This window comes from Salvelinus namaycush, chromosome 33 (assembly GCF_016432855.1).
Source record: "Salvelinus namaycush isolate Seneca chromosome 33, SaNama_1.0, whole genome shotgun sequence".
Classification (NCBI taxonomy): domain Eukaryota; kingdom Metazoa; phylum Chordata; class Actinopteri; order Salmoniformes; family Salmonidae; genus Salvelinus; species Salvelinus namaycush.
Window position 1 is genome coordinate 25,464,937 of NC_052339.1, and position 22,427 is coordinate 25,487,363.

Sequence of the window (22,427 nt, forward strand, 5' to 3'; positions counted from 1 at the left end):
CAGTCAACTTTCTGCCTTTACCTTCGTGGGAGGAACCTGAGGGTCACGGATCTCTATCGAGTGGTGACGTGATCTCTGAGATGTCTGCAAAGTCCAGCCAAATGGATGGGAGTGACGCCAGGACTGTCCACTGGGTAGCAGGCCTTCCTGAGTCTTCTGGGAGGATACTCCAAGAGGATGGTGAAGTCCCGGCTGATGGAAGTGAGGTGGAACAACCGTATGAAGTCCCCTTAAGTGAGGTGTGCTCAGCAGAAGTGGACCAGAGAGATATCCCCGAAGCCTACAAGAGTTCTGATTGCGAAACTCCATTCAGTGTGGATGATGTTACCTTGGTTGAAGATGCTTCGTCAGTGTGGTCTGTGACAATCTACCAGGATTCTGATCAGTCGTCTGACACTACTAGTGTTGAGTCGGTAACTGAAAGTGTGCTGGCTCCGGAGATGCGGATCTGTAGTACTCCCCATCCTGAGGTTAGACCTCTGAGCAGGGTTAGTGCTGTCTGTGACATTCCTGCTAGGTTTGTGGGTGAGGGTGTTCGGACTAGACTAGGTAGACTTATTAAGCCAGTGGATAGGCTAATCCAAACTATGTCTACACAGGAAATGAAACAGTTCTTGGTTTCTCAGTGACGGTAGGATATTGCCTACCTTTTCTTTTGTAGGAATGTAGGAATCTAAGCATGTCTTAGAATGATTTGTGGGTTTGTCTAATATATTTGACAATTCATGTAACTTTGTGTGTAGTCCATCGGCATAAAATGTATATGGCATTTTTCGTAGACGGTTGAATAAGGGATTAGCTACCCCTTATTTTTCCTAATCCTTCGCGGGATAGCTTTTCAGCTGATCGACCATTTGTGGGTCTAGAATTAAGGGACTACACTGGGTTACTCTGTCGCCCTGTGGGTGTGAATTTTTTTTCTTTCTTTGCTTTGTTACCTTTGAGGTAATGTGTTTTGTTTTGGGCCTATAATCTAGTGTAAAACAGTGGGGGTGAATGTAGCAGTGTGATGTTGTTCCCCTAGATTACGCACCAAATTGCACACAAGGACCAATTCAAATAGGCCAGGTCAAGAGGGGATGTTAATAATCTGATAATAATAATAATAATTCAGTGTATTTTTTTATTTAATTACAGCTGCATAGCTAACGTTTTTATTTGGAGTACAAACACTTTTTCATACCAATATTGTACATACAAGTGATTGTAAAAGTTTTGTATATTTTGGTTTGGCCCATCGCGGGTTATCTGTATTCCCATACCACTTTATCGTTCTCTTTTGCCTGACCCTCGGCTAGCAAGGTATGTTGTCCTTGGCTCCGAAACTGTTTAATATAAAACCGTCATAAGGTTATACAATGTACTGTTTTGCAACCATACGTTTGTTATAGTGTGGACAGTGTAGGAATTTATGTTAACAAGTTTCACAGAGCTCACTGACTGGGGTATCTGTTGTAACTTCTGAGTACTTGTGACAGTGGTTGAGTGAGTGTCCATGTGCTCGCGCAGGTGCCGGAGAGCTGTGACTGCACCAAGGGTAACGTGTGTGTTGTCTCTTCGTGTGCAGGTATGTCTTTTATTTTGTCAGAATTATGTTCTGTATAGTTTTACTTGTATATGCTGTTGTGCAGCGAGTGTGTGCACGCAGCACCTGTTAATTCCTTTTGGCGCTCTTTTGCCTGACCCTCGGCTAGCAAGGTGCCGGAGAGCTGTGACTGCACCAAGGGTAACGTGTGTGTTGTCTCTTCGTGTGCAGGGCAAATAAAAAGATTTCAACGAGCAGACCATCAGTTGTGGCAGCGTCCTAATTAAAAACACACAACGCAGAATGAACCACGCTACATTAGCTCACCACCAAATACAAAAAAGCACAGACATTTTTCACAGCACAGGTAGCATGCACAAAACCAACCAAACTAACCAAGAACCAACCAAACTAACCAAGAAACAACTTCATCAGATGACAGTCTTATAACATGTTACACAATAAATCTATGTTTTGTTCGAAAAATGTGCATATTTGAGCTATAAATCAGTTTTACATTGCAGCTACCATCACAGCTACCGTCACAAATAGCACCGAAGCAGCCAGAGTAATTATAGAGACCAACGTGAAATACCTAAATACTCATCATAAAACATTTCTGAAAAATGCATGGTGTACAGCAAATGAAAGACAAGCCTCTTGTGAATCCAGCCAATATTTCCGATTTTTTAAGTGTTTTACAGCGAAAACACAATATAGCATTATATTAGCTTACTACAATAGCCTACCACACAACCACATTCATTCATTCAAGGCACGTTAGCGATAGCGATAGGCACGTTAGCGATAGCGAATAAACCAGCAAAATATATACATTTTTTCACTAACCTTCTCAAAATTCATCAGATGACAGTCCTATAACATCATATTACACAATACATATATGGTTTGTTCGAAAATGTGCATATTTAGAGCTGATATCCGTGGTTATACATTCTGAAAACTTAGCATCTTTTTCCCAGAATGTCCGGATATTTTTCTGACACTCACCTATTCTGACCAAATAACTATTCATAAACATTACTAAAAAATACATGTTGTATAGGAAATGATAGATACACTAGTTCTTAATGCAATCGCCGTGTTAGAATTCTAAAAATAACTTCATTACGACATGCAGCTTACGTTATGGCGAGAGAGCGCCCAAAATCTGGGCGCAAACTAATAGTACACATGTTCGACAGATATATGAAATAACATCATAAATGGGTCCTACTTTTGTTGAGCTTCCATCAGAATGTTGTACAAGGGGTCCTTTGTCGGGAACAATCGTTGTTTGGTTTTAGAATGGCATTTTTCCCTCTCGAATGAGCAAGCAAAACTAGCCAAGTGGCGCTAAGCTCTCCTTCGTCACCAAACGCAAAGAACGCAACACGTATAAACTCCCGAAAAAATTTCAATAATCTAATAAAACTATATTGAAAAAACATACTTTACGATGATATCTTCACATTTATCAAATAAAATCAAAGCCGGAGATATAAGACGTCTATAACGATTGCTTTTCAGAAGCCAATACTGGTGACCTTTATGCGCTTCCTGAACAAACGAATTCTGGGGTCATGTCATTCCAAGCTGTCTCTTTTGACCATAGAAAGAGATTGAGACCCCATTTCACCTCTCACAGCCTATTGACATCTAGTGGAAGGCGTATGAAGTGCATGTATAGTCATAAATCTCAAGCAAAATGATAGGGAGGGCCTGGAACAGAGCCTCGATTTGAGATTTTTCACTTTCTGACAGGAAGTTTGCTGCAAAATGAGTTCTGTTTTACTCACAGATATAATTCAAACGGTTTTAGAAACTTGAGAGTGTTTTCTATCCAATAGTAATAATAATATGCATATTGTACGAGCAAGAATAGAGTACGAGGCCGTTTAAATTGGGCACGATTTTCCCCCAAAGTGTAAATAGCGCCCTCTATCCTCAACAGGCTAGCTTAACTTCTTCCAGTGTGAAGTCATTGGTAGCTTGGTAAACTATATTTTTCTTACGGGGAGCTTTAGGCTAGCTTAACTTATTCCAGTGTGAAGTCATTGGTAGCTTGGTAAACTATATTTTTCTTAAGGGGAGCTTTAGGCTAGCTTAACTTCTTCCAGTGTGAAGTAATTGGTAGCTTGGTAAACTATATTTTCAGAGTAGCTTACCCAGCACTGCAAGTAACCCAATAACCAGTGTAGTTCTCAGAATCAGAATAATATTGTGTGTATTATGTAATATGCACATATGTAATAATATTGTGTTATGTACTGTATCTGAAAAATGAGTCGGGTTTGACATTAACCCATTATTACTGTAACAATATTACAATCTCACAATAACATTACATGAATATAACTACAGACTTATTCTGGTTCTGTAATTTAACTATTTGTACTCATATGAAGACAACATGAGTGTTTGGAACACAGATATTTTAATACCACAAACGACATCACTAAACACATTTTCACAGCTCATGCAATATACAGAATCTACAATCAAATATGTTTACAACTATTTCATTAACAATAATACAAACAACATCAGAACATCAAAAACGACAAATTATATATAAAAACATTTAAATTAGTACCTAGTGGGTAAAAGTGTTCCATCCCCGGAATGGTATATTGAAAAGTAACCAAAACAAACTGTACACATCAGCTTATACCTCATTTATAGAAAACTGCATTTGGTATATCGTTGAATTTTGTAAAAACAAAACATAAACAAAGAAGTAAAATGTACTGAGAGAAAGTCACTAAAGCTGAAGCTAGGTGTCCAAGGTTTGTGTGCCTAAAGCTACCACCACCATCACCTTGCAAACAATGGATGATCAGATAAAAATAGCTGTCCTTTTTCTGCCCGTTGAAAAAAATTATAATGCAGCAGTCTGACAAAAAAGCAGCAATAGCTGCATATGTCCATAGGGGAGAGAAAAATAAGGCCCCATTATAAAAAAAAAATATAAATGTCCATTCAAAATAAAGGAGGCACAAAACAACAGATATCAAAATGCGATCCATGAGGTGCAATCCAAAATGCATTAAAATAAAAAAATAACAAACAGCTACATCATCCTGGATGAAGTCCCAGAGGGAAAATGTCCCAGAGGGAAAATGTCCCAGAGGGAAAATGTCCCAGAGGGAAAATGTCCAAGGTGTTGCGTTTATCTTCGTCCCCTCTGGTTTTTGGGACACCTCCTATTTTAAAAAGGGAAAAAATGAATAAAAACAAACTCTACATTTTGACTGCCCCTCAAAGTACAGCATTCTGAACTGTAGAACTTAAAGACATATGGAATGAATTACAAAATTAGCATAGTATGTATGAATACACTTTTGTCAAGTGACACACATTTGGCGTAGCATCTTCCAAAAGACTTGCAAAATCCTGCTACTGTATGGTGTTTACGAAAATGACATAAGCAGATTACATGTTTCTGTCTTTTATAAGCCTATCAGAAATGTGCTAATAAGATCACATAGGTCACTTTGGAGAACACACCCACCTTGTGAAACACATGACAACGGCGACGATGATGGCGATCTGTACGGCTCCGATGATGGCCGCTATGAGAACGTAGTGGAGTTTCTGTCCACTGGGAACCACGTACAGGATGTTGAAGTCTTGGATCTCCTCACACTGCTGGCCAGTGTAGCCTGAATCACACCTGAGAAGTCAACCAACCAGGTAGCACTTAATTTCATGATACAGAAATTACCAGGTGTTCACTAAGAAATGACACACACACAGTAATTACGTGTGAATTAAGGAAAAAAGACACACAGAGCACATCGTTGCTGTCAGATGAAAACATCATCTTCAAAACAGAAAAAACAGTCATATTTTCCCATTAACAAACATACAATTATGAAACATAAGACACTATTTTGAATAAATGTTTACATTTGTAAAAATTTAGTTACAAGGTTTTCATTCGACAGCGACGATATGCAGGTAAGTAAAAAAAAAAAAGGACACCACATTATCTTACCGGCATGTGGGGATGCTATACTTGATTTCACATTGGCCGTGTTCACAGAAGTTGGCGTAGTCCTCTGTGCAGGGGGTGGGGATCTCTCCATAAGCTCTATCCTCCCCTATGTCTGCCGTGTCTTTAAAGGTATAAAGAAAATCGCGGTCATTGATATTGTTTATATACATTTTAATGAGTGAGCTAGGCCTTGTCATCATTTGCAAATCAAATATAACTGAAATGTATCGTCGAGCAGAAATATTATTTGTAGTGATGTAACAGCATAACATCACTATTCCCATATAGACAACATGAACCATGGTCTGAGAGATAAATCAACTACCATAACAACATTATAACAGAGTGTGGTAAATGGGAGCAACCTTACCAAAAAGATCAGTCTTGCTTTTGCTACCATCGTCTTTGTCTTTTTTCTGCCCTTTTTCTGAAAACAAGACACATATTTGTGAGTGCAACACAGACATTGCCCAGTATTGCAACAAGGCCCTTTATCTACTTCCCCTTTAAGGGATAGCAGCATTTTAAATGTGAAATAATTCATTAGGCTACCTTAAAAATAATTTTTCTACTGTAAGAAGTTGAAGAGAAATTGAATTGGAGTGACTCAGGGAATCAGTGTTCCAGCTCTATGTTCTTGGAGTTGGAGAACCGTAATCATAAGGATTATACGACTGATCATAAGAGGCCTGAAAACTGCCCCCACATTATTTTTATGGTCTCATCCCATTACTCAGTGCTGGCTTGATAGAGATAGTAATTTACATACATTTCAGCTCCACCTCAAGAATAGAATATAAATACTATTTTGACTCTAATATAGTACATGTCCAACATTTGCAGTTGCAGTAAGCTAGCATCATCATAAAAATACATTTGGTTGATCAACAAACCAGTTATATGATGTGGATTTTGTACAAGTAAGATACCTACCATTTCTATAACAAACTAATAACCTACAGTACTGTTTAGGATGCTCATTGACAATAAGACGACCATAGACACAATGTGAGGGGTATGGCGGGTTTCTATTTTGGCCAGTTGCCGTAGGAGGCTGCTGGTAACTCTGACAGACAGTTATTGTAATGCATGGAATCATTTGCAATGCTCATTTGCATTACCAAATGAAACAAATGACAGATAAGTGGTGAGTGGCTGGGTTTAACTTGAGGGGAATTTGGCCTGTTGAGATGTAGGGTGACACGGGCATGTTTCAGCTTCACTGCATTTAATGGCCTTCCTGCAACAATTGGCCAACTGCACCATCAGCAGAAATGCCTCGCAACTGATTTAAGAAGAGATAGACACGTACTGTACATAGGGGTCACATGACAAATGTTGTTAAAACACATATCAGGCTATGCACAACAATTACTATCTGGGAATGAATGTAATAACACCATGGTTGCCAATAATATCACCATGGTTGCCAATAATATCACCATGGTTGTATACAATGTGAAATCCCACTATAGGAATACTATAGGAATATTGGAACAGCCATAACTAGTTATTAGGTTTCCACGGTGGGATGCATTCTATTCAAGTTTAGATTCATTCCATATGTGGGACAAAACAGTTCATTAGATCTAGATTTTGGGACAAATTTCAAATAGGGCCATTTTTTGTTTGGTATGGCATCGCACTCAGATAAAGAACTACATTGGAAAAATGGCTTTAAACTGATTTTCTAATAAGAATGGAGAATTTTTTTTGTAGTTCTCTGACCAGCTGGTTGCCCAATGTCCCTGGGTCATAATTATGTGCCCCAAATCCCAACTGTGTGAGATTGGGGTCATGTTCGCATTGTAACATTAGTGTACAGAAGAAAGAACAATCTCAGGTCTTTTGATTTGAATCTCAAGCATTGTATAAAGCTGTTATAAGTAGGGGTGAACCTAATAGACTTAGCTATCACCATGTATAAAGCTGTTATAAGTAAGGGTGAACCTAATAGACTTAGCTATCGCCATGTATAAAGCTGTTATAAGTAGGGGTGAACCTAATAGACTTAGCTATCACCATGTATAAAGCTGGTGTAAGTAGGGGTGAACCTAATAGACTAAGTAGGGGTGAACCTAATAGACTTAGCTATCACCATGTATAAAGCTGTTATAAGTAGGGATGAACTGTCGTGTAAATTCTAATTAATGAAGAGAGACCTTGTTATTTCTTCAAACAATCAACCTTTATTTTTGTTAAGAATTGCAATAATGGAGCTGGTCGACCCTACACTCTGAGGTGGAAGGTGAGAGCTCAAATGACACAAGAAGTGCAGGAACCTTATATAATCAGGCTGTCTTATGCAAGCATATACAAAACACGTGATCTGTGTGTACATGTGTGGAGAAAAAGGAAATCACTCTAGACATAGTTCCTCATAAATAAGCCAGCAAGCACCTTTTGTTGTCTGCCCAGATGATAGATGGTTTCACACATACACACCTACACATACACAAGCATGAACCTTTCGCTCAGCAACAGGCTAATACCAGGACAACAGCTTTATCAATGGTGTGCGGGATACAACACTTTGCTCTGCTTTCAGAGATTAAGAGGAACCAGTTCATTCTCTTCTGACTAATAGGAAACCATAGGTCACGCCGGTCAGCTCTTGGCTGTGCACACAGAACGAACCATAGGGACCTACTTCCCTAGTCAGGTTCCTATACTGAACACACAAGACAGGGTGAAACAGGCCGATATTAGTGCACACACATTTCTATCTTATGTGATCAAGTTTCTTTAACAATCTCAACCTTAATGCCTTAAGCAATTCAGTTTAAGGAAAGATCTTTGAGTATACAAGCATCAGCAAGGTTTAACAGAAATTTCCCTCCCAGAACCTAATAGACTTAGCTATCCCCATGTGTAAAGCTGTTGTAAGTAGGGGTGAACCTAATAGACTTAGCTATCCCCATGTACAAAGCTGTTGTAAGTAGGGGTGAACCTAATAGACTTAGCCATCACCGTATACTGTAGTATAGCATAGTGCACGGTCATAGTGAGAATCGATCAAATAATTGGAGTGGGGATCATATTTGAATTGCCCTTCCTGTGTTCACAACAGAGGCATCAGAGTTTGACATTAACTAGCCATCATATAGTTCACTGGCTGTGTAGAGTGATGCAGGGGAAAGTCCTGACTTGGAAGGAGGGATGTTTATATTAACACAGTACGCATCAGGAATATCAGGACTGGCAACAGAAACACAGGGGAGGATATCTAGGACATTGTATTCAACATGAAGGCATTATATCATCTACACAAAAAATTGTGATTTGTTCTCTTTCCTTGAGACTGTGAAAAATAAATGAAATCCATCGAAAGCCCAATGTTTTTCCCCCCTGAAATAATCCTCTTTATAACACAATACAATATAATAATGCAATGCAATGCAGGGTAAATGCAGTATATTGGACATAAAATTACATGTTTCTAAATTATATTTTAAGATGAAAATGTGGCATTACCTGGACATCTCCCCAGATGCTTCACGTCAATCTTCACCTGCTTCAAGCACGATGCCTCTCTTACGTGACAGGGGGCACTGTAGGAGTTTCCGTCTGTTCCACACACCGGGTTGTCATTATGGCCACTGCAGTCAATGTTGCACATGCACCTGGGTGTCGAAGAAAACATTTATATAAACATCTGTTTAATGAACACTGTATGAACACTGTATTAACACTGCATTAACACTGTATCAACACTGTATCAACACTGTATCAACACTGTATCAACACTGTATCAACACTGTATCAACACTGTATCAACACTGTATTAACACTGTATCAACACTGTATTAACACTGTATCAACACTGTATCAACACTGTATCAACACTGTATCAACACTGTATCAACACTGTATCAACACTGTATTAACACTGTATCAACACTGTATCAACACTGTATTAACACTGTATCAACACTGCAACATTAAAAGCTCTAAACATACACCATCAATCAAACGGAATGGAATGTGACAACCCAGGACCCCAGTATATGGAGAAAATAACAGAAGATTTGAAAGGAGGACTAGCGGTCGCTAAGGATTCAGATAATTGGGACCCAAATAAAGAAGTCCCCCTTTCAGAAACTACTGGTTTCACAATAACATACCTTTAAAACCAATACGTTTTTCCAACAACTTTAGCATCCCACCAACTTTTTTCCACCTTTACTTTATATCTGAACAGTGTTGCCGGTATCAAAGCCAAAACTTTTATTTCCGCAAACCGACCTAGCCATGATTGCGATAATGTTCTGCCTATGGCTTAGTATGAAATGTAGCCGTAATGCTGAGGCGGCATTGGCGCGCACTATGCTCTGGTTGCTAGGCAGCGCCCGTTACTATTATCCTCCTGGCAGTTGTAAACTTTGCGAGGCATGTGACCACACACACTGTTTTCTTAACCACAACTGGATGGATCCATAAATAATTACTGTGGGAATAAATATTACTGAATGACGAAAATACTGGAATAAAGTAGGCTAATGCAATTGAAGGCATCAAATTATTGGTTACTGAAACTCCAAAAGTCATCTAATTGTTATAATACATTTGAAGCAATAGCAACTATTTCAGCAGCGTTTTGTGCTGCTTTGAGACAAGTGTGGAGATCAATCAATGTCATAATATTCTCCGTTTGGATATTAGTTAGGCAACAATTAGGCTGTGGAAATGTTAGCTGAGTTGAGGTGAGTGCTGCTCATGATCACCTTGTCTAGTTGGTTCATTCATTAGCACTGGTCAGAACATTTTGCCAGCATGTTATGTAACTTAACAAGTGGATCATTTTTCTCTTCACTCACAGTCGCTTAGTGGCCTAGGCCTTCTCCTGACCAAAATCCTGTGACTTGTCTAAATCAATCAATGTGATTTTGCTTCACTGAATATCCATCCGTCTGTATATTTGGTTAATTCTCTGGCTGGGTAGATAAGTGGAGGTGGTACAGCTCATCTATCACTGATCAGAAACATTTAGCATGCTGTAATGTAGCCTAAATCAACTGTAGGTCTATCACTGATCAGAAACACTTAGCATGCTGTAATGTAGCCTAAATCAACTGTAGGTCTATCACTGATCAGAAACACTTAGCATGCTGTAATGTAGCCTAAATCAACTGTAGGTCTATCACTGATCAGAAACATTTAGCATGCTGTAATGTAGCCTAAATCAACTGTAGGTCTATCACTGATCAGAAACATTTAGCATGCTGTAATGTAGCCTAAATCAACTGTAGGTCTATCACTGATCAGAAACATTTAGCATGCTGTAATGTAGCCTAAATCAACTGTAGGTCTATCACTGATCAGAAACATTTAGCATGCTGTAATGTAGCCTAAATCAACTGTAGGTCTATCACTGATCAGAAACACTTAGCATGCTGTAATGTAGCCTAAATCAACTGTAGGTCTATCACTGACAGAAACATTTAGCATGCTGTAATGTAGCCTAAATCAACTGTAGGTCTATCACTGATCAGAAACACTTAGCATGCTGTAATGTAGCCTAAATCAACTGTAGGTCTATCACTGATCAGAAACACTTAGCATGCTGTAATGTAGCCTAAATCAACTGTAGGTCTATCACTGATCAGAAACACTTAGCATGCTGTAATGTAGCCTAAATCAACTGTAGGTCTATCACTGACAGAAACATTTAGCATGCTGTAATGTAGCCTAAATCAACTGTAGGTCTATCACTGACAGAAACATTTAGCATGCTGTAATGTAGCCTAAATCAACTGTAGGTCTATCACTGATCAGAAACATTTAGCATGCTGTAATGTAGCCTAAATCAACTGTAGGTCTATCACTGATCAGAAACACTTAGCATGCTGTAATGTAGCCTAAATCAACTGTAGGTCTATCACTGATCAGAAACATTTAGCATGCTGTAATGTAGCCTAAATCAACTGTAGGTCTATCACTGATCAGAAACATTTAGCATGCTGTAATGTAGCCTAAATCAACTGTAGGTCTATCACTGATCAGAAACATTTAGCATGCTGTAATGTAGCCTAAATCAACTGTAGGTCTATCACTGACAGAAACACTTAGCATGCTGTAATGTAGCCTAAATCAACTGTAGGTCTATCACTGACAGAAACATTTAGCATGCTGTAATGTAGCCTAAATCAACTGTAGGTCTATCACTGATCAGAAACATTTAGCATGCTGTAATGTAGCCTAAATCAACTGTAGGTCTATCACTGATCAGAAACACTTAGCATGCTGTAATGTAGCCTAAATCAACTGTAGGTCTATCACTGATCAGAAACATTTAGCATGCTGTAATGTAGCCTAAATCAACTGTAGGTCTATCACTGATCAGAAACACTTAGCATGCTGTAATGTAGCCTAAATCAACTGTAGGTCTATCACTGATCAGAAACACTTAGCATGCTGTAATGTAGCCTAAATCAACTGTAGGTCTATCACTGATCAGAAACACTTAGCATGCTGTAATGTAGCCTAAATCAACTGTAGGTCTATCACTGATCAGAAACACTTAGCATGCTGTAATGTAGCCTAAATCAACTGTAGGTCTATCACTGATCAGAAACATTTAGCATGCTGTAATGTAGCCTAAATCAACCGTAGGTCTATCACTGATCAGAAACACTTAGCATGCTGTAATGTAGCCTAAATCAACTGTAGGTCTATCACTGATCAGAAACACTTAGCATGCTGTAATGTAGCCTAAATCAACTGTAGGTCTATCACTGATCAGAAACACTTAGCATGCTGTAATGTAGCCTAAATCAACTGTAGGTCTATTATTTTGCTCCAGCAACTCCAAAAGCCTGCAGAGTTTGTGAAATATAAACATGAAATTCACATGCTTTTGAAAATATACAATAGATAGATATTATTTTGGTATGGTGATGAAGATACTCTCAATGTAAGACACTACACCTGCTCCCTAACAAAGCGGAGTGAGGTCAGGAAAAATACAAAACGTGGATAATAAAAGCATGGGTTCAGTTTCAAAAGATCACCTTTTTTTATTTGACAGCAGTTCCACACGCTGCCGTTGTGTGATGCAAGTTGTATGGGGAAAGTATTATTTGTATTTTATTCTGTTATATTTCATTATATTCTTAGCCTACTGTAAAATATATGTGTGTTTACTGTGATCAGGGTAGTCTTGTCTGTTGACTGAACTAAATAACTTGATTTCATGTGCATGGCACAGCCATGTATCCTATAGGATGCACAGGCCAGTATTATAATTCAACTCAAAATATGCCATTCTAATCTTATAAAAATACATTTTATTAGTCTTATAATGTTTCTTAGGACCTGCCTAAAACATAATGGATTTCTTTGTGATGGTGAAAGCTTTTCCTGGAAAGGATGTGGCAAAAATGGACCTGTATGAATTAGGTTCTAAAAAACATAGCCTGATTTATTTTATAGGCAACATACCGTGAAGTCTTTCTGTAAAGGGTATAATTCCAGAAGAAAGTACTCACAAGATATCCTCAGAGTCCACATCGCATTCTGCTCCAAACTTGCAGGTGCCACATTTTGTAGGCTTTTTCCCTCTGCCTGTGCCTGATCCTTCATCATCTGTAGGAAAGGAGTATAACAAAAATGTGCTGTTAGCTGTCAACAAAGTTAATATTGTTCCATTAGTGTTTGGATTTGCAAAGCTTTTCTTTTAGCAAGCTCTTTCTGTAACATTGTAACATGGGTTGGCAAGTCCAACTTATTAAAGTGAAGCAAGACCAAGTTACAGCACTATACCTCCGTCACCCGATCCGGAACTGCCATCTGTGAGTTAGAGCATAGAAAATGAGTTAGTTTCAGCTTAATCTAAATGAGTAATAAGGCAATGACTAGGGACAGTTTAGAGAGAGGAAAAAGTGACCGGTCTGCTGCATCCTGACACTCACCTGTAGAGCAGGCCCCTTCAGAGACCTGAGATATGGACTTCTGCTGCTTGCACGCTGCTCTCCTCATGAAGCACTCATTCTGGAAGGTGTCTCCGTTGGACCCACAAACAGAGATGTACTTCTTAGAGCACTGGAACACAACGGGTAATGGTAGGATTTTAGAGTTACTGAACCATCGTAGCCTAGACCTAACCATTTCTGAGGACAGGAACCTGAAAGCGCATATAACATTATTAATGCCTATAGACTTCAGAAATAATTTATAAGCAAATGCCATGCTAACGGATGGCTAAGGGTTGTGCCACATTTGGATAAACCATTCCTGCTTGCTTTCTTGCTCATAGTGATGGCAGTCTTATTTCACAACAGAGAACATGATAACATTTTTCCCACTGTGTTACTTACATGGAACTGGCAGACACATTTCAGGTCAGCCCCGTTCTCTCGACAGGTTCCCCCGTAACGACATGTTGCAGCATCACACACTCTCAGGTCACTCTTCTTCTCAGATGCATCTGTAAAACATAAAGGTGTTCTTATCAGCAAGGCAGTGAAATACCATTGTTTTACAAAGAAATTAAGTAGAGATATATTTTCCAGTTTACAATAAAACCATCTAAATATTTTCGACAATGTATCTAGTGTAGGCTACTAGTATCCATGTGATATAGCTTTTCTATCTTTGAGAATAACATATGAATAATTGAGCCTAAGCTCTATTTTTACTAAGAGTATATGAAATAGTGTGAAACCCTGTATAGCTATGCTTGTATAATTCATGTTCCAAAACACACCCTCAACTTTCCACTCAAATTTGTACACAAACACAGTATTTTCCCTCATTTGTATCTTACCTTAAATACAGTTAGCCTGGAATCCAAATCAATATGCTTTGTTTCACCATGAAACGGAGTAAATCAGTTAGGATTCCAGGCTAAAATCCAGTATGAACCAAAGTTAATTAACTCCTGGCAACTCAAGAGTTCACGGACACTCCTTCCAGTAATGACTTTCATCACTTGTATAAGCTCCAAAGCCAATAACAAGCTTCCTCTTTAGCCAGAAATACACTTGAACATCTCTCATACTGGACAGTATTTATCAGAGGAAGAAGCAAAAATCAATGGCACTAAAAGAGCGAAGATGCGGGTCGCTAGCAGCACGTAGCCACCGGACTGCTTCACCACAACACATCAATAGTAGTAATCTCATCACTTCGTCAATGGGTCTACTAATGAGAGATCTGGTACAGAGAGAGCTTAGCTACACATTGAGAAAGACAGTGCAATGTGCATTGTGCTACTGTCTCTGCCCAGTATAACTGGACTGAGAAATTTAGCCACTAGTCATTCGGACCATTCGGCCTTCATTTACAAATGCCTTGGCATTACATGATCACGGGAGTCCAAAGCCAAGTACGATCAACAGGGACCTAGATAGTTGACCAGAAATGATTGGAGGAGAAGGCAATGTGAGAATCTTTCATCAGGAGCTGAAGCACATTATGTGTAAGAAGCATCACTGATAGGATTGATGAGGATTTCAGGTAGCCACGGTAGGCTTACCAGCACAGAGCCAGGTATGCCATCACAATGTGTACGGAATTATGTGTTATGTAATCCTGATATTTAGTGAAAACAAAGCCAGTGCTGTACAACCCGTAGGCTTTCAGTAAACTGTTTAATTCCCCCTGTTGACATGCAGTTGCAGTATATTTCGTTTTTTCCCTAGCTTTGATAACTACAGCAGGAGTGGGAAATGATTGTTGTACTAGAACAACTCTAGGTTCATGGACACCCTGAGGGAGAGTGTTTGACTCCGGAGGAAAGGTAAACACAGAGTTGTAATGGAGGAGTGAGAAGGCCTTCCCAGCCTTCCAGGCAGGTTGGACTGCAGCCATTTACATCCTCCTGGGGTCAACAGCGTTATCTCCTAGCCTTCCTATCAACTAGCAGCACATTGGAAAAAACCCTGGCCTGTGAGATTTAGAGGGTGGTGGGGGGGAGACGGAGGGAGGGAGAGAGATGCGGAGAGAGAGAGGAAGAGAAACATAGGAGAGAGGGAAAGAAAGAGAGAGAAAATGAGAGGTGATGGGAATGGAGGAATCATACTGCACTGAGGTTTGACCTGAAGTTCCCTTCTGTTCTCGTTGCCAGTCCCCATGAGAGAGAACCATTTTCAACACACATGATCTGCAATAGGAGCTTTATGTTATCTTATTCCCAAGAGTCTTATTCCCAAGACCTTCTCTGTTAGAGAAGGTCTAAAAACAGGAAGGCAATAGTATGCTGCTAATCCAATAGCTTGAGACAGGTAAACGCGCCACAGGGGCTAATAACCCAACCTTTGAACAAATGGGAGGCAAAGTAGTTCCAGGCCAAAGATTATCATCAGCCATTCCTAACAATTAGCTCCTCTTCTCAATAGACCAGTCTGTTACTGATAGGCAGTCCTGTGTAGCTCAGTTGGTAGACTATGTCACTTGCAACTACAGGGTTGTGGGGGACCAGTACAAAGAAAGTATGAAAATGTATGCTCTTACTACTAGAGGTCGATCGATTATGATTTTTTAACGCCGATACCGATACCGATTATTGGAGGACCAAAAAAAGCCGTTACCGATTAATCGGCCGATTTTTAACATTTATTTGTAATAATGACAATTACAACAATACTGAATGAACACTTATTTTAACTTAATATAATACATCAATAAAATCTATTTAGCCTCAAATAAATAATGAAACATGTTAAATTTGGTTTAAATAATGCAAAAACAAAGTGTTGGAGAAGAAAGTAAAAGTGCAATATGTGCCATGTAAGAAAGCTAACGTTTAAGTTCCTTGCTCAGAACATGAGAACATATGAAAGCTGGTGGTTCCTTTTAACACGAGTCTTCAATATTCCCAGGTAAGAAGTTTTAGGTTGTAGTTATTATAGGAATTATAGGACTATTTCTCTCTATACGATATGTATTTCATATACCTTTGACTATTAGATGTTCTTATAGGCACTTTAGTATTGCCAGTGTAACAGTATAGCTTCCGTCCCTCTCCTCGCTCCAACCTGGGCTCGAACCAGGAACACATCGACAACAGCCACCCTCGAAGCAGCGTTACCCATGCAGAGCAAGGGGAACAACTACTCCAAGTCTCAGAGCGAGTGACGTTTGAAACGCTATTAGCGTGCACCCCGCTAACTAGCTAGCCATTTCACATCAGTTACACCAGCCTAATCTCGGGAGTTGATAGGCTTGAAGTCATAAACAGCGCAATGCTTGAAGCATTGCGAAGAGCTGCTGGCAAAACGCACAAAAGTGCTGTTTGAATGAATGCTTACGATCGTGCTGGTGCCTACCAGACTGCTCTATCAAATCATAGACTTAATTATAACATAATAACACACAGAAATACGATCCATAGGTCATTAATATGGTCGAATCCGGAAACTATCATCTCGAAAACAAAACATTTATTCTTTCAGTGAAATACGGAACCGTTCCGTATTTTATCTAACGGGTGGCATCCATAAGTCTAAATATTCCTGTTACATTGCACAACCTTCAATGTTATGTCATAATTACGTTAAATTCTGGCAAATTAGTTCGCAACGAGCCAGGCGGCCCAAACTGTTGCATATACCCTGACTCTGCGTGCAATGAATGCAAGAGAAGTGACACAATTTCACCTGGTTAATATTGCCTGCTAACCTGGGTTTCTTTAGCTAAATATGCAGGTTAAAAAATATATACTTCTGTGTATTGATTTTAAGAAAGGCATTGATGTTTATGGTTAGGTACAGTCGTGCAACGATTGTGCTTTTTTCGCAAATGCGCTTTTGTTAAATCATCCCCCGTTTGGCGAAGTTGGCTGTCTTTGTTAGGAAGAAATAGTCTTCACACAGTTCGCAACGAGCCAGGCAGCCCAAACTGCTGCATATACCCTGACTCTGTTGCAAGAGAAGTGACACAATTTCCATAGTTTAAAGAAATTCATGTTAGCAGGCAATATTAACTAAATATGCAGGTTTAAAAATATATACTTGTGTATTGATTTTAAGAAAGGCATTGATGTTTATGGTTAGGTACACGTTGGAGCAACGACAGTCCTTTTTCGCGAATGCGCACCGCATCGATTATATGCAACGCAGGACACGCTAGATAAACTAGTAATATCATCAACCATGTGTAGTTAACTAGTGATTATGATTGATTGATTGATTTTTATAAGATAAGTTTAATGCTAGCTAGCAACTTACCTTGGCTTCTTACTGCATTCGCATAACAGGCAGGCTCCTCGTGGAGTGCAATGTAATCAGGTGGTTAGAGTATTGGACTAGTTAACCGTAAGGTTGCAAGATTGAATCCCCGAGCTGACAAGGTAAAAATCTGTCGTTCTGCCCCTGAACAAGGCAGTTAACCCACTGTTCCTAGGCCGTATTTGAAAATAAGAATGTGTTCTTAACTGACTTGCCTAGTTAAATAAAGGTTAAAAAACATTTTAAAAATACAAAAACAAAAATGTTGAAATCGGCCCTAATTAATCGGCCATTCCGATTAATCGGTCGACCTCTACTCACTACTGTAAAATGCTCTGGATAAGAGCGTCTGCTAAATTACTCAAATGTAAAAATGTTACTCAACCAATGGTCCCAGTCTCTGTTATAAAGGCAGCTATCCCCCATCTCAGTCACCCTGTACATAAAGGACTATTGACCAAACAGCTAATTTCCTCATTAAAGTCACGCCCTGGGGGTCCTGAAGCTAGACGCTTTAAATACGGGTCCTGACCTAAAACTCCTCTGTAATCAAGAAATAGCACCACTGTATAGGATCAGACGTCTTCAAAACACTGTAGTAGTCAGAGAGCATTTACAAGCATTTCACCACACCCGCAATAACATCTGCTACACACGTGTATGTGACCAATAACATCTTGTTTTATTTGAGCAGGACCAGGCCTAGAATTCAGTCAAACAATATTGATCCTGACCAGCACTATAGAAGAATTAGTAATGTAAGTATGGTAATTATTGCTGTTTTACCAATATTTGTTCTTCAGAGACATTTTAGTCATTTAGCAGATGCTCTTATCCAGAGCGACTTACAGTAGTGAGTGCATACCTTTTATTTTCACTGGTCCCCTGTGGGAATCAAACGGACAACCCTGCTGTTGCAAGCACCATGCTCTACCAACCCGGCTACAGCAGAGCAGCAGTGCAGGTTCACAACAACCATGCTTCCACTGAATTCAACCCAATCAATGCATGCTTTGACAAATAAAATCTGTGTTTCTCAGTGAAAGTGGGGAAATGCCACAGTATTTAAAGGGACAGTTAACTCCAAAATGTAAATTTTGCCAGATATTTTTTTAGAAGTAGTCTAATGTCAGGTCAAGCTTAATCCACGTCCCACATTATCAGTTGTGTGACCTAGATCCAGCTAAATGCCTCAACCTGAAAACCATGGAAAAGATAAACACACCGGCAGGAAATATGGTGCTTGTATTTTCCATTCAATTCTGAAAGGAATTTTACCCTTTTATATCTGGGAGATTTATGGTTGCTAAGGTCACATCTGCTATGGGGTTTTCTGAGCCTGATCAGCACCCAATTATAGGTTGTTTTCATGAGCAGTGAAGAACAACCAGTACCACGGGGAAAAGGAATGGCTCTGTTTATTGAAGGAAGTGAATCGGTGAGTAGCGAAAGTAAACAAATAGCTTAACACGAGGAAAACAACGACTATTGGTTTTATCAGGAAAGCTATGCCGACATGCTCTTCTTTATAAATCGGAATGCTTTGAAATGAAAAGTAAAACCCTAGGTTACTTAACGAATACCATACATATAGGCCTCCTTTTAAAACAGATGCTATGGGAACACTCAGGGCAATTGGGATTAGGTAGAGGGTGGAAATATATCCACATTGTGTTTCCATTCATCTCTAATGTCATCAAGCATAGGCCAAATCATAGGTCAAATCTGGTTCCTCTCTAGATTTCTTCCTAGGCCACTTTAATAAATGGAACACTAGTCACTTTAATAATGCCACTTGAATAATGTTTACATATCTTGCATTACTCATCTCATTATATACTGTATTTTGTACCATATATTGCATTTTAGCCTATGCCGCTCTGTCATTGCTCATCTATGTATTTATATATTCTTATTCCATTCCTTTACTTAGATTTGTGTGTATTAGGTATCTGTTGTGGAATTGTTAGATATTACTTGTTAGATATTGCTGCACTGTCGGAACTAGAAGCACAAGCATTTCGCTACACTCCCAATAACATGTGCTAACCATGTGTATGTGACCAATAACATTTGATTTGATTTTGATTTGATTTAGGTTCCTGGATTTTCTAGGGAGTTTTTCCTAGCCACCATGCTTCTACATCTGCATTGCTTGCTGTCTGGGGTTTTAGGCTGGGTTTCTGTATAAGCACTTTGTGACATCTGATGATGTAAAAAGAGCTTTATAAATAAATGTGATTGATTGAAAGTCACACTGAATGTTGTCTTCCATCCAGATCATCCTGATGGTGGAACCCCACCCCCCAATTTGACCAATGATGACACTGTATACAAACAAAAGTCATTACTCCTAACCAGGAAACTGAGCACTGGCAGTTTCCATTTAATAATGAAACACAACCAAAGAGAGCAGGACAATCCAGGGTGGGGTTCACAGATGGAAATTATTTCCCTGCATGCACCTCACCAGAGGGGACGGATCGAGGCATCCCCCAAATACACATAGGCCTATCCAATCTAATTTCTCAAAAAACATGCATTGATCCACAGTGATTCCGCTTATGAAGCAGGGCCACTCAGTGCCGTATTTCCGACTAATTCAGACTAAGTGAGCATGATGTTCTTTGTCTGCTGGTCAAGGATGCCCAATTACCGAGCAGCGTTAATTCAGCAAGGAGGATAACCTACCTCCAGGGTCCTATGTAGCAAAAACACAAAGTGTTTGATAAACCCAAATGATTTCCCTATAAGAACTTGCTTTGTCAAAGTGAACTGATAAAGTAAATGTGTTGATACTCACCTAGGCAGCCCTTGCCTTTTCCTGAGACACATTCGCTGCTCTGAGAGTATGAAGCTTGTGCTCCATGCAGTGTAGAGACGGCCAAAAGGCAGAGGACCAAGGAGAGAAAACGGCCTGCGGAGGGTCCGTGAGATGAGAGGGGATATCCTCTGGACATGATGCTTACAATGCTGTGTAGAATGGACACACTGTAGTTTCCTATGTGTCCTAACCTATGCTTTTTTCAAATTGCAGAAATATTCCAACGAATCCACCAGATGTGTATGGACACCCAACGAACAAAACGCGATGTTATTTGCAAACGGTTTCACCCACGGCTAAAAAAAGGTTTCATCTCCAACGCAGAAAGGGGATTTTCTCCCAGGATAGCCATAGAAGAAACACCATTATCTCGGACTTTAGCACACAAATTGCATAAACCAAATGTCGGGTTGACTCTACTGGTCGCTCGACTGACCGTCGTACAGATAGGGTGTGCGATCATGGGCTATTTTGACTATCGCCTTTACCTTTGACGTGCCTGCTTTTCTCTATTTTATCCCAGCGGAAAATATCCTTGGTTAAAATGTCCCTCCTTCATCAACACAATCCCAGCAAAGGCGAAAATATATTGTGTTGTTGTAGCAATTTACCCAGACAATGTCCTAGTGAGGTTTTGTGTATCACCATCAACAAAGGACTTCGGTGAAGCTTGGGATCACATGACGCGAGACCACCCCCATCATTGAAGCACGCTTTGCGATGGAGGGGCAATATAACCCCTTATAAATAAAATATGTGTGGGGAGGGGATTCCGATTGTACCCTGGTAGGACACGTTATAACGCGACAGTTACTAATCCTGTATAAAGCCTACCACCTATGAGACCAGGCGGAGGTTACAGCCTAAATCTAAACTGTATTTTGTAACATGGAAATTAAGACAATTAAGCCTAAAGAAATTAGAATTATTACAATTATTTTTTCTTAAAAAAAAAAAAATCTTCAGATGCAGGCCTTATGTGCTCTTTTACACAGATCAGAAAATAAGGGGTAGCCTATATCTGGCAGATGGAGAATACAGATATAGATTTTACCAATCCATGTTCAATTGATTATTTCCAAGTCATGTTATTCTTAACAAATTATATCCCAGATTCACAATTATACCATTTCTAAAAAGCTTTACATTCTAAACACTGATTATTATGACACTGTCTTTATATTCTAAACACTGATTATTATGACACTGTCTTTATATTAAAAACACTGATTATTATGGCACTGTCTTTATATTCTAAACACTGATTATTATGGTACTGTCTTTATATTAAAAACACTGATTATTATGGCACTGTCTTTATATTAAAAACACGGATTATTATGGCACTGTCTTTCAGTAGCAGTTTGCCTCAAGAGTAGCCTCACTAGAGGCTTATAACATGATTTTGATCATGGTTTATAACATGGCTTATAACATAGTTTATAACATGGCTTATAACATGGCTTATAACATGGCTTATAACATGGTTTATAACATGGCTTATAACATGGTTTATAACATGGTTATAACATGGTTTATAACATGGTTTATAACATGGCTTATAACATGGTTTATAACATGGCTTATAACATGGTTTATAACATGGTTTATAACGTGGTTTATAACATGGCTTACTTGTTCAATGGCTTATTAAATGGCTAATCTCTATGGCTCACTCAGCCCTTATACGGCACAGTATATCATGTGGTGTTGGTGAGTACCACAGTCATTATTGATCCTGATGACACAACCACTCTTTCCATTTCATGTTTGGGCTGCCCTTCAAAAGACACATTGAAGGGTAGTCTAGCCTGTATCAGAAATGTGATGTGCTTGCTGTGAATGTTCTTATTCCAAGAGCACAACACATGGTTTTGTTATAGGATTACCTAAGGCAAATCAGGACACGTT

General features: G+C 39.2%; 1 protein-coding gene across 1 annotated transcript; it reads right to left on the reverse strand.

Moving 5' to 3' along the window:
* Nucleotides 1–3,961: 3,961 nt before the first annotated feature.
* Nucleotides 3,962–21,163, reverse strand: LOC120028142 (tomoregulin-1-like). The gene is made up of 10 exons (XM_038973343.1): nt 20,496–21,163; nt 13,841–13,950; nt 13,436–13,565; nt 13,287–13,313; nt 13,013–13,109; nt 9,000–9,148; nt 5,896–5,952; nt 5,526–5,646; nt 5,040–5,201; nt 3,962–4,731 (listed from the first exon to the last, which is right to left on the reverse strand). The coding sequence occupies exons 1-10, from the start codon at nt 20,650–20,652 to the stop codon at nt 4,698–4,700; spliced, it is 1,044 nt and encodes a 347-aa protein (XP_038829271.1). The 5' UTR covers nt 20,653–21,163; the 3' UTR covers nt 3,962–4,697.
* Nucleotides 21,164–22,427: the final 1,264 nt, after the last annotated feature.